At 42.0% G+C, this 13,893-nt stretch overlaps 1 protein-coding gene across 4 annotated transcripts in view; it reads left to right on the forward strand.

The window, feature by feature from the left end:
* The window catches only part of LOC119658055 (histone deacetylase 4), a 322,316-nt gene that overhangs the window by 47,646 nt on the left and 260,777 nt on the right, over positions 1–13,893 (forward strand). For all 4 annotated transcript variants that reach the window (XM_038065300.1, XM_038065308.1, XM_038065301.1 and 1 more), the window contains exon 2: positions 7,349–7,421. In XM_038065300.1, coding sequence (XP_037921228.1) covers positions 7,382–7,421 — 40 coding nt within the window. In that variant the 5' untranslated portion in view covers positions 7,349–7,381. The remainder of the gene's footprint in view (positions 1–7,348; positions 7,422–13,893) is intronic.

The following is a 13,893-nucleotide window of genomic DNA, read 5'->3' on the forward strand; positions in this document are numbered from 1 at the left end:
AGATTGCGCTCGTCAATGATCCAGGTTTCCTCTCTTAGGATCGCATACACTTTAACTTGAAAGAACGTTACATATTCTCCCGAAAGAAGAGCCCACTCTCGTTTTTTTCGAGAGGTAGATTCCTGTTCCAGAACCCTGTTCTGTTTTTAAGCCAGTGGTGGAGAAGACGTGAGTATATCCTGTCCCGCATTCTTCTGCTGCGTTCTAGTTTTCTCTTTGTTTCAAGATGTCTTCATATTTTCTACCAAACAAATATATGGGGATCCGAAAATCAGAAGGCATTGCGAAAACTGGATTCAGATCTTCCAACAACTCTTCCAATGCTCTGTGTCCCCATGTCCATTGTTTCCTCATAATCGAATTAGCGTATGAGCTGCTCTCATTGCAATGTTCTGAATAAACAAATCTATCCATTTAGAGCTACGATGTCGTGCTCATGGCACCGAACCCAGACAGACAGTTGCTTGGAGTGTAGTTAGTTCACCTTAACTCACTAACAGGGGTTAGAGCGCTGGGCTGTCGTAGCGGAAGGTCGGTCCAAATCTCACTGGTAGCCGAGAGATATGTTATCATGACTGGATGTCCGATACCAGTCGACTTAGCTATGAATGAGTACTTGAGTCAAATCAGGTTAATAACCTTGGGCGAGTGCAATACTGACCACATTGCCTCCCACAGTGTACTACAGTGTTCCGTTACGGTCTTGGCTCTAACACACTTCAAGTCCCTGATCCAACTGAATTGTCGCGCCAACGACTATTATTAATGTTATTAACCCACCACACTACGGATGCATAAGCGAATTGTAACTATCTTACTCTTGAAGCTATGCAACGCACACTGACTCACTCATATTGGCTTCTTCCTTAAAAATTATTTTCTCTGTGGTGACAATATTTTCCGCCTCCAACTTTCAATCTCGCTTACCTGCATAACATCGAATTTCCCTTGATAAGTACATACTTTTTAAACGCTTGCAGATTCCTTTTTTCTTTTACCTGATAGAGAGCTTTGCCTCCTCCTGTCTTCCGCATTGTTTCTCGTAAGGTAGGTAACGCGGACATTTTCGCTGCTGGAAATTTCATGGACCTGTTCTTAGTGTTTCTAGAATGTGTTTTCTGGACACAGTATTTCTCACGTGGTTATCAGGAAGCAAACGGAGCCGGAAGCCTAGTTACTGCCCCCCTCGCATCGGACGATCGTAGATTACTGGAAACTCAATATCGTCTAACCTTATTGAATTGAAAACTAGACTACTTTTCCTTCTTCACGATAGCAGAGCTTCCTCGCCAAAGGGCCACAGAATTGCAAAAGCTCACTAAGCTCCTCTTTTATCCAGCTAGATATCAGATTTTCAATCCTCGTGCGGGAAAGGGCCTTGCACTCGACCTCAGACATCGGTGAATTTCGAGTTAGACTTCCACAGTCGCTATGGTGAAGCAAACAATTTTATAGAGGGGGAGCGGGGTTAGAGTTATTTTGTTGTAGTACCAGAGCCTTCCCTGCGATTAGTTTACCGAAAGACTGACAAATTTTGAATTCAATCATGATGCCGCGAGGAATTTGTCAGCCCTCTTTGAAGCCCTTGCGGAAACTGCAGACGCAAGGGTGACGTCACTGTCTTTGATAAATATTGTGAATCTAAACTCAAGTTATATAGTTACAATATGATCCCAACTGTTATTTGCTTGTCCGAAGATGGGCAGGATAATGCGTTCGGACTTTTAGATTTTGAGTTGGGCAATGCTACACAAGGCTTTTTCTTTGGGTAGAAGACTGCTCAAATAATACGACCCGAAGGGCTCTTTGGGAGCTAGTGCTCGAACGATTCTGCAGCAGTAATTAGTAAGCACTTCTTCTCTCAGCTATTTTCAAAAAAGTTCAGACTTGGTGCAGTACATGCAGCAGGAGATTGAAGGCCTTTGTAGCGCATTAAATTTTTTCAAATCATGATTGAAGGCCGAAACCTAATCATCATGCTAAAACCGGGGTACAGAATAGAGAAACTAACAAAATTAGATTTAAAAAAATCCTCGTAATTTTCATCCCGATCTCTGTTTTTCCTTCCGACGAACCAGCTTTTAAAATGAGAATATTGGAATATTAGGCGAGGACATCACTGCAGCTCAACTGGCGGATGATGAGCTCTAAAAAATCTTCAAGTTGGATTCAGATTTCAAGCTGAGCAAATTTTGCTTGGATGAAGCAATAGCAGTTTACGTCACATACTGCTGCTGGTGACCAAGATTATTTTTGGCATGACATTTGGCTTATCACATCTTAGCGGACACGTCCCTCAGCCCTTGGAAAATTGAAAGCAAATCCGTCCGTCGATGATGAAAGACATCATTAGGTAGACTGGCTGCTTCAGTCTTTGTCAGAAGACCTTAGCATCACATTGAAATTCTCTATAATCGTTTCGGCCACGCACTCATTGACATTATGGGCCATTTAATCTGTTCGGTATTCTCATATTCTTTCTGTGATTGACAAACACACTAGAGGCCTCATCAAAGAAGGATATGGCCGGTTAGAAGGAAGGGGAAATTGGGTTCGAATAGGATCTCCAGATTCAATAAAATGCTAAATTGAATTGGCACCAACGCGGCTTCCAATGTTCTTTTTCATATTTTTAAGAGGTCATTTTTGTAGGCCTTTCTAAAGTATGAAGAGGGTCAGAGGGTCCCCACATCATCACACTTCTTCCTTCAAACTTTCGTCTTGTTCTCGGTAAATTTTCTATCAGCAAATCATGCCGATGGCTACTAAAAACCGTTGCCCCGTCCAGATAAATTTTTTTTTATTGCCACCTTCCAAAATCAAGACGGGCGTCCTTGCGCTGCTGTTTCATCCGCGGGCATCTCTTTGGTTTTCTTCTGCGTACGTCAAAAGGATTTTCTTGCAAAATTCTTTGAACTCTACAACTCATGATTTCAGAATTAATTTTTGATACAATTTTGTCAACATTCCCCGGAGTTATTTTCGCTTTTTCGCAAGAATTTACTGTATCACTCGCCTATTTTGAAGGAAGTTTTGATGACTCCTCCGTAGCTTCCTTGATACCCAAATTCTTACCGCCTGCTCCTTTCCAGATTTTCCATAGCCATCAACTCTCAAGCCGGGGACTCTGCTTTTGTGTCTAATAACCCTTTGAAATTCAATTACCACCTGTTATTTCGCTGCAGGTTACTTTTCAAGTCTGGTCCTCAAGATTAATTAGCTCCTCTTGTTTTGCATCATACCTCTGGGATTCTCATATTTGTGCGTGATTCTGCTTTTTCTCTGCTGTAAATTTTGAAAAACAAAAGCAGTCAATCTCCTCAGACCATTTACTTCTTGCCTCTTGTTTTCCACTCCTTTCAATTTTCTTCCTTCAATTATTTTTATGTGTTACAGTACTCACCCTTAGACACATACCCTTTTTATTGCGATTAACGATTCGTTATTTCAAGTATTTCCTTTCTCACTTTCATTTTAAGTTATTTTCGTTTACTTTTGGATAAAACAAAATCTTCTTCAAATCATTTTCATTTATCCTATATCTATCCATCTGTTTGTCTGCATGTCACACCCAGTTGACTCGAATACAACTAAGTTTATTACCTGTAGAGTTATAAGGACAACCAGGAAAGGGTCCTATGCGAGATTCTGGCTCTCGCAATGCAGAATAGGAATCCATCCTTTTTTAAAAAGTCGAAGGGCTTCTCATGAGACCCTTGAACTGCGAAGAACAGTGGGAGTCAGAACCCCACATCGGGGTAATGTAGCCCCAGTCGTTTTAGATAATCGAATTGGTGATCACTGAAGATAAAATCAGTTGAGCTTTAAATAGCTTCACCGCCTATAAATCACCAACCCAAGAAGGTATATTGCCAAGCATACTTCAGAAGCAGCAAGTGGGTTGTATAGAGTAGTCGGAGCTGTATTTTATTCGGTCAGAGGTGGATTTTCGTACTATCAGCCTCATCTCTTGCGCGTTGAAGACAACGTTACATTAAAAACAGCATACTTAGCTGCATTCCTGGACACATAGAGACTATTTAACAACGTGGGTATCAAGAGTATCAAGGACTATCTAAGCAGAATAGGATTGGCGGGGGTGTCTTGCGGGATAGATGGTATCCATGCTATGAACCAGTATGATGAATGAGATTATGGAAGGAAGCGTTAGGAAAGGTGTATCTGTTGACTGGAATATCTGGACTCGGTATAAATTCAACCAAACTAGCTGATACTGTTTATCACCAAGACAAAGGACCCGAATTCCACCTCTTGTGGCTAATTGGATGAGGATTGGCACTTTCCTCCTACGTAAAGCATCTGGTTGTGCTCTTGGACTAAATTGAAGACTAAATATAGAACTGGGATGACTGCATAAAAACCTTTTTAAATAAATGGAATATCTGCCCAAAGATGCCTCTTTGGATGTACGTGGCCCTGGTTCGTCCCATCTTAACGTACAGTTGTATTGTGCCTTGGGCGGCGTTGAGAGAGCTGTTTATGCAGATTCTAGTGGGAAAGTCCTTCCTGACGAATCCTATGCACTCCATCTTCTCCCCCTGGACCTTCATATTAAATACGCTGGAGCGTACAATGCTAACAGACCCCTTGAGTCCCGATGTTGTACAGCGAAGCGGCGATGCGTTGCGAGGTCCACCATAGAGGGCTGTTGATGGCTAGGACATGATCCAACCCTCAAACGTAACATAGTAATTCTAACCGACAGGCAACTGTCCATCAAGGTTTTGGACTGAGTAGTGACATCTTCGAGGCTGGTCGGGTAATGCAGAAACAAACGAATAATTTGGTAATGAAAATTTTCAGGGCAGGTCGGAAAGAATCAACTTCCACAATACTCGATAGAGGCGCCCGGCAATCCTAGGTACCTTTGCATAATTCAACTTTTTCCCCTTTCTTTTCACCGTGTGTTTTTTGCCGATTTTGCATAATATATGGCTATCACTTCTGCCAAAGAAGGTGGTATAGCGCCTCAAATATGGCTACGTTTCAGCGAAATCGGTTTGCTAAAATGTGTTTCAACTCTCCCCAAGGCCCTTAAATAACTTGCACTCCTGATCCACTACTCTATGCCCTATCTTTTTGGGGCGATCTTTTCGTTAAGTTCGACTGACTTTGTTTCCGTCAAATCCAGAGCTATTTGGCTAAGGTACAAACGGATATCATCATTATAGTCGGGATACTCAAAGAGTGATTTTATGGTCCATTGAACGTCTCTCCGTTCATCAGGCAAGGCAGCATTAAAAACGTTATCCATAACCGATCATTTGCTCATTCAACTTTCTGGAAAGATTTCGGATTCCCAAGATTTCTGAATAAGTGCAAGTAATAACTATGCTGAAAATGCAGCAGTTGGGATAAATAATTCCACCGGAAGATTATCAAGCCCGACTACCTTACTCCGATTGAGCGCATCGATGGCAGAAATGATATCACTTCTATTTGAAGGAGCAGTCAATATCCACATGGTCTAGTTATTAGCCATTTCATTCTCAACCGGTAAGGTTCTCCGGAACGTTCTACTAAAGGTCTACTTCCACCTCTTGAAATGGTCATCATCGTGAATGTTCACAACTATTCCAGCGAAGGATCCGCCACCCCCTTGCGGCTTCCGCCGTGATACGGTATACACATCTAGGATTATTTTTTACGGCAGTTTCTGCTTCCCTAACTATCGCAATGCTGGCCTTTTGTGACGGCGCTCGTTATACTACACTTTCCGAGATTTAAGATGATATAGCAACTCGAGCGCGTCACTTTCACCACTATTCAGAACCATCAATAGATTCATAGGTCAGCTTTCACAATTTTACGGTGAGGTAGGTTCTATGGCCCCATTTTGGGGTATGGTCGAGCACGTAGCGTTCAAGAAGAATGAAAATGTAATTGTGAACTATTCAATACATTAAGGTATCTATCCCTGCGAAAGGCAGGTGGCGCTATACCCAGACGAAGGACAGTGACCCTCAAGTGATGATCCCTTTCCGGGGCCCATGCCAGCTCCCCACTTGTTAGGCACATCCACAATGTGGTTAATCTGATTTCTCGTACCTTGCCGGACAGTTGAAATTCAAATGGTCTTATGGCCACCGAAATCTTGTTTTCTCATCACGTATCTGACCGAGGTGTTATCAAAGCTCACCTTCCACGGTGGCATCTAGATAACCCAATACTATCGCAATTTCATCCTTAAGTAGCCTGTCTTAGACTGCTTACTGTTGCTCATAGAAAGGCTCCTTCTCCTCCAAATCATGTAATCCTGTGTTTTTGAGATATTCTGTCCTTCTGGTGCGGCCATGAAAGCATACCTTGTAGATGCCCTAAGCATTTGTCCAACATCGGATTTAGACTAACCTCCACTAGCTATTCTGGAGTACAAAAGCGCAGCACCGCATAAGATGTTACGCTTGAAGCATTCAAATTTTCACTGAAGTTGGAGAAAGGGAGCCCCGTGGAGGACTTTGATACCGTTGTCGAAGAGCATACGCACGTTCTGATACTAAGGAAAGGATAATAAGGAAGGAACCATACTTAATCCGCAACTCAAATGGATGTCACTATCTATGTGAGGTCTTGAAAGGCGGTCTTATCGCCAGATCAGACATGGCCGGTTTTTGTAGTGGAGAAAAAGGTGGATTCCTTCTTGTAAATTGGAGAAGTCACTCAAGAAAAGATTGCCGCAGGGTAGTATAGTGTTACGGCCTCTCATGTAGAAACCTCTCCCTCTCCTCTATAGAAAGAAATAGGGTATGCCTCTATCCAGAACTCTGATTTGTGAACGTGTATCTAATTTCCAATCCTAATTTTGCTTTTAAGCATGACAATGCAAAGTCTATGATTTTCCTTAATTCATTTTTCTTTGTTTACTCTAGTCTGAACGTGTTTTATTTTCAGTCCGTTGTCGATTTGCGAAAATCATTCCCAATGAGAAATCTCACATTAAACATGAATTAATGCCACAATCGTGTGATGATTGTGCGTCGTCTGCGTTTCTGCCGTCGATTTTTCACCACTTTTTTTGCGATTCAATCTATTTTTATATCAAACTGGGAAATTCCCTATTACAAATTATTTCATGCTTTATTTTTTGTCCGACTTTATTCTAAGTATTATGAGTAATTTTCCCGTTGTCGCCTATGCGCCGCAAGAAAGTGGCTGCCATAAGTTCAGTTGGCGAGACTTAGAATCATTAGAAGAACAAAAAACTTGAATGTCGACGAGATGTTTGAAGATTTGTGTTAATTTGTTTAGACCGAATGTTTTTTTGAGCCGCTCGATTTTCCGTAAAGTGGGTTTCAGTTTGGTACATTTTTTGCTTTTCTCTTTACAGATTTTTTTACTTCCGTTTCGCACATGAGAGGTGATGAAAATGGCCAGTCCGGAAGGGAGGATTGCTTCTCATGGTGAGTCTGATTTATTTTTATCTATTCAACTGTTGCAAACTATAAAGTTGATCATTCGGGAAAAACTACATCGGCACCTAAAAGATGAATCGGTCTGACAGCGTACTGATGAAACTGGAACCATTTGATAACTTTTGTTGAATGTATTTGCAGCGAGCCAAATTTAAATTTGGACACCGTCGTAAAAAAAAGATATGTGTTCAGAAAAGGGGTAAAAGGAGTTTTGGTATTTTCTTTTTTTTTTTTTGCAAGAACGCAACGTTGGATGCAAAGCGAAGAAAATTAACGAAACGGGGTAAAATAACACCCTTACTGAGGGCGAATTACGAAAGAAACTATATTTTCGAAGGCTAAATTGAAATTCGCCCAGAGCTAAAAAACGTAATACTGAGATCAAAAACCCAAAAAAGGACTAGATAATCTTTTTCTCCCCAGGATATAGGGTTGAGTAGTACGCAGCCGATTTAAAACCAACCATACTAAAATCGGTTTATTGTCTGTCCATCCGTCCGTCTGTCTGTCTGTCACCTTATATCGCCTCCTATTAATATGAAATGAAAGGTGGGACTTGTGAATGCAGTGAATAATAAAGTTTTACGTTGAGTTTAAGGGAGGAGATGTACATTTTCACCGAGTATAGTCATATGGAGTATCAAACGAAAGGTCTGGATTACTACATTCCATTCCATTCGTTTGGACATTAGTTACAAAGGGGAGGAGTGCGGGCGTCCAAAAACGGTCATCATCATCAACTCTCTCTCCTGCTAAGAAGACAAGTCTCCGAGGAATACATGAGGACTGGCAAGATCATTGTCTTGTACAGTGAGAGCTTTGACCCTGTGGTGAGACTTTCGAGCGGAACAGTTTTTGTAAGTTCAAATAGGCTCTATTGGCTGACAACAACCGTGCACGGATTTCATCATCGTAACTGTTATTGATTGTGATTTTCGAACCTAGATAGGAGAAATTATCAACGGTCTCAAATTTACATTCTCCTATTTCTGTTGTTCTGGTTCTGGTTGTTCAGTAGCTCATCAACGTACTCAATCCATCGCTCCAATATGCCCATTCTGTCGGAAATCAGATTTCACACTTTGTCTGGGCAGGATGAGCATGAAGATCTGTAAAGCTTAATCCTGCTGACTTGTTGGTAAAATTTTCGCGCCTGGTGCGGTTGCTCCCTGTACTTTTCGAGTTCACAGACCCGTTGGTTCTCCCAGGCTTCTTCTGTCTGTGAAGTTGTGAAGATCATTTAGTGATGCTTCGTCTCCAGGTCTTCTGTTGACTGCGGTCATTGCGGCATCCATTTCCCTCTTATAGGTGTCGCGGAGGGCTGTGTTGTGGATGGAGGTTAGCTCTGACCTGATTGTCAGGGGGGATTCTGGGTGGTGTTGTTATTCCAGCTCGGAGCACCGTGCCATCGAGATAGTGATCCGAGTCTATATTGGCCCCCCTATATGTTCTGCCATTCATCAAGGCTGAGAGGTGGCGGCATTCGATCAACACGTGGTCAATTTGGTTGAAAGTCGTCCCGTCTGGAGAGGCCCATGTATGTTTGTGAACCGCTTTTCGCGCAAACCAGGTACTTCAAACATCCATTTCGTTTGACCCTACTAATTAAATGATTCTGCAGTTCGTTATCATTTGCATTTTCGTGTAAGCTATGGGAGCAACGTATCGCCTGAATACAGGTTCCTTCCCTACTTGGCTGTTAAAATCGCCAAGTATGACAGGCTTCGAGGGTTCGTTCTACTGCCTCGTAGAAGGTATCCTCCTCCGACTCTGCAGTCTCCTCTGTAGGGGCGTGAACGTTAATGCGGCTTATATTTCTAAACTTGCCTCGCAAGCGCAGAGTGCACGTTCCATGAGAAAATGCGCAAATCGTTATTCCCTTGTCGTTGCCGTGTTCGTCGTTGTGTGTTGTGGCTTCGTAACAAGTTGTTTTCCGTGTAGGGTTGTCAGCCCTACCCAACCCCCGACTGGGAGGACCAGTTGGTACAATTTGTCCCGTTTTTAGGGGCGGGAGACTCGCCTTCATCTTTCTCCGTCTGCAGCTTTTCGTTAAGAAAGAGTGTTCACCACGTGAAGTTGGAGATAGAGTTTGGTAGTAGAGCTGTTGGTGTTGGTTCAGCAGGCATTTCCCAGGTTTTATGCTCCATCTCCAATCCACGTTTCGCCCTGGGACCTATACCACCCTTTGATCACGGCCAGTTACTTCAAAAGCCCGCTCTCAGAAACTATCTAACTCAAAAATCTGAAAAAAGTATGTTGGTCCATGCACATGGTACCTAGACTTCAAAATACTCTCCATATCAATACGTGATACAAGTTATTAGTAGTATATGTTATTACCATATTTACTATGAGTGTATATTTATATTTAAAATGACGAGCCCCGGTTTCTCTTAGAATCACCAAGTAAAATAGGCTATACTGTAGAACGTAATACTACCAAGTCTGGTGGAAATCGCACTATTACTAGCAGAGTTATGGTACGTCAAAATTGTCACTTTTGTGCTAATTTCATTCTGAGACTTTTTCAGTATCATGCTGAAGTGAATGGTCTTATAAACTAAATGCATATACATTACGAGCTAAGTACATACAAATGGGATAAATAATAATAATCGTTGGCGCAACAATCCATATTGGATCAGGGCTTTGAAGTGTGTTAGGGTATTTCATTCAAGACCGTAACGGCACACTACAGTACACTGTAGGAGGAAAGTTGGTCAGCATTGCGCTCGCCCGAGATTATTACCCTGATTTGACTCAGGTATTCTTTCACAGCTGAGTCGACTGGTATCCGACGTTAAATCACGACACAAATCTCGATGCCAATAGTGAGATTCGAACCGCGACCTTCCGTACGACAGCCTTGTGCTCTAACCACTCGGCTATCCGGACACTGAGGAATGGGATAAATGCCCACTCAAGTATACTTATATAAGCAATATACATAACGTTTCATATATGAAGCGTTTAGCTTCCGATTTTTCAACTTGTGAGTTGTGAGTTTTGAAGGGGAGTGTGCTTTACGGGCGCATTCACACACAGCACAGCTCAAAAATCTGAAAAAAATCACAAAATCGCCTCGTATAGGTGTCTAAACTTCAAAATTCTCCCCATACCGATGTCTACTCAAATAAGGGCAATGATAGCATCTTCCAGTATCAGCTTGAAAAACAGAAAAAAAAGGTTAGGCTAATTCTAATCTCTTATAATTTCTATTTTCGATTTTTTGTTTTCAATAATGTCAAAAACCGGTCCGTGACTACATTTCAAAAGAATTTCTTACAAAATTAATTATGCACATGGATTCAAAAGATTTATAATGTGTTAAATAATGAAAATAATGACGAAAGTTAATCACGAAAATCAGGGAGTGAAGAAATCATCATCATTTCATAGATTACCAGCTTTGACAGACATGGTTTGTCTCTAACATCTTGTACGGCAATATTTTTGGACGCTGATAAATTGTTCTACTTAGTCGAGTTCATAAGAGCTCGGCATAGGAGACCTGTATGTTCAATTCCTCATCCTTGGAATCCAGCTACTCGATGGATTTCATTTTTGGGCAATAATGCCGCCATTCCATTCCAGAGCTCGACATCCTTACATTGTGGATTCTGCCATTCGAAAAGCTCATGACTCATGGAACCGAGGTATCCATTCTTCCTGTCTAAGCCGTAGAATAGCAGATTGACTATGATCTTCATTTTAAAAGTTACTTTTCTCGGCCATATTCATGACAATACTATCGGCAAAGTGATCCAAAAGTTACTTCCAACTCGATTGCAGTACAGTTTGAAATACTTAATCCGAATCGGACTCCTAAAAACATAATAGCTTTGAGGATTGTAACTCGTAGTTTTAAATAGTGTACCCGGCCTGCTATGTTATGTTGAATAGCGGAAGCTACCGAACTGCAGAAGGAGGAAGGGCGGTCGCATCCACTTCTCACTATGAAAGTGTTGGAAGAAGTCTTCATTTCTGGAAAAATTAAGAAGAAGCCAGCAGTCTATTCTGGAGATTTTTTGTTGTCGTTGGAGACTGCGCGGTCATCTACATACCGATCATATGCCTGACACGGCCGGAAAAATGCTCGAAAAGCTCATGATGAGTACACTGCTGCCGAAACAGTTTGCCCTATAGGTTGATGCTCTTGGAAAGTAGGCGTATCGAAAGCGTCTTGCGCATGTACAGTGATGGGAAGCTTTGCGGGTAGCATCTGCATACCGCTCTGTTTCAGAATCGGCTGTAATGCTAGCCGATAGCCGAAATTATCTCCTTTACATTCCTTGCTAAGGAACGGACGACCTTATACAAGCGCAAGGGAGACCCTCAAGGGAGGAGGCTGCTCGTAAAGAATAACATCACCAAATGAGTGACAAGAGTCAGTGAGACCGCACGGATTATCCGGAATTTTGGTCTATGGCTGAATTGGAAATATGGTGGGATAGATTACTTGTTTAAAAGTATCTAAGGATTCTGTTTCAATTTCACCTGAACCGGGTTTGGAAGGTACGAATTCCTGACAGCGATTGTTTTTTTTTAATCCAACATAATTCAACGGTTTTTTGTACGATTTTTAGCTCCTGGGCAATCAAAACAGGACTTATATAAAATCGGATTCGACAAGTTCCATGATTATGATTGTGATTTTCGACAATTGGCCTTCCAGAGCGTGATTTCGAATTGACGCGGAATTGATGAAATCGAAATTGTGCGTAGTTGTCTGTTAAAGTATCAGAACTACAAACACTATTCAGATTTGCGGTCACTTGGTTTCCGTTTTCGTTTTTATTGAAGAGAAACTAAAATATGATGTATTTTCTCATTTTTGTTGTTCTTTTTAACGAAGTCAGCCCTAACGAAGTTTGACTACTGCAGTAGATGTGTTGCAGTAGATTTAATAAGCGTTGATGGGGGGAATTGATTCTACTCTGGACAAAGCATCGGCAGTGATGTTCATTTCATCGAAGACATGCGCAGTTGGCTGTAGATTGCGTAGTAGATGAGAAATGCCAACTTTGCGTGTCAGAAGCCTTATCAGCTCTCTGGTGAAAGGCATAAACCAACGGTTTTTCGTTTGTTTTCAACATGAAATCATCGCCTACAAGTAAATATCGAAAATGGCGAGAATTCGCGTGCTATATAGCTTCTCTGCTCGAGTCAGTTTCTACTAAAAGCACACCAAGGGCAATCATCTTTCATTGGGTTTCTGTTCGAGTACTGCTCCTATTGCCACATTAAATGCAAAAACAGCTAAGGGTGCATTCTGTCTGCAATGAACGAGCGACATTACTTCAGCTGGTAAATCTTTACATCGCAGGAATGGCTCGTCAGCTTCGGTTGATCGTATAATATCCTCGTTCTTAGACTGGCACAGCAATTCGTTCAAAAAGGGGAGCGTTTATAACCCCTAATCGCTTCTGCTTGCCAAGCCGGTGAAGCAATATCGAATTGATTGATATTGTAGGCAAGATATTCGATTTCATTGCTGTCACTACTAACTTTTCAAGAGGTTCGAACAGCACTCGAAGGTATACCATGTTTTGTTCAGCATTTTCAAATGCTAACCTTCGGAGTATTTTATTCATAAAATGATATAAAATGAACGGGCGGCGTCCCGGAAACCGAATGTCATAACACTAAATCCAAAAAGACCAAACGCCGTGACCACGGCTGTAGTAGGAATGTAGATTCAGCAATTTGAATTTGTTGACATGCTAAATCGAATGTCAGAGCTCCCTGGCCAAATTTTTTAAAGTTTGCTGGCTGAAAAATGCTGGTTAACTGTTTTTTGGTGGCTTACTGTTGACCGCCGAATTTGATAGCATTGGCTCAAGTTTTTGGCTGGTCCGCCTGCCGTGATCATGGATCCTGGACAATTCCAAGAATATTATGATTGTAATACCGTGAAGCGTCTTTAGCTTTTCGCGATGGCATTCGTTTGAGTGACCTGGAAGGGCTCCGACTCTGATCTATCGCACTGGAGTTTATCAAGCGACAAACCTTATCAAATACTGCGAAAGTGATGGTGAAGCACACACGGCTGGTAAGCTGGTAAGACGTTTCAGAAATACTAAGGGTGGCTAGTAATCGCTCAAACACAACTTTTCCGTTAAGCACTTTGTCGAACTTGAGGTCGTTCATTGCTAGCGGAAGGATGAATCATGACACCATCATCATGAACCGCGCAAAAACCGGTATTCCGTCCAGGCCTGCCTTAATAAGGAACTCCAGACATCCCGGTTTCGCGCCGAGGTCCACCAATTCGATATCTCTAAAAGCTATCTGGCGTCCTGACCTACGCCATCGCTCCATCTTAGGCAGGGTCAGCCTCGTCTTCTTTTTCTACCATAAATATTTCCCTTATAGACTTTCCGGGTGGAATCATCCTCATCCATACGGATTAAGTGACCCGCCCACCATAAGCTATTGAGCCGGATTTTATCCACAACCG

The sequence above is a fragment of the Hermetia illucens genome, chromosome 5, assembly GCF_905115235.1.
Source record: "Hermetia illucens chromosome 5, iHerIll2.2.curated.20191125, whole genome shotgun sequence".
NCBI lineage: Eukaryota > Metazoa > Arthropoda > Insecta > Diptera > Stratiomyidae > Hermetia > Hermetia illucens.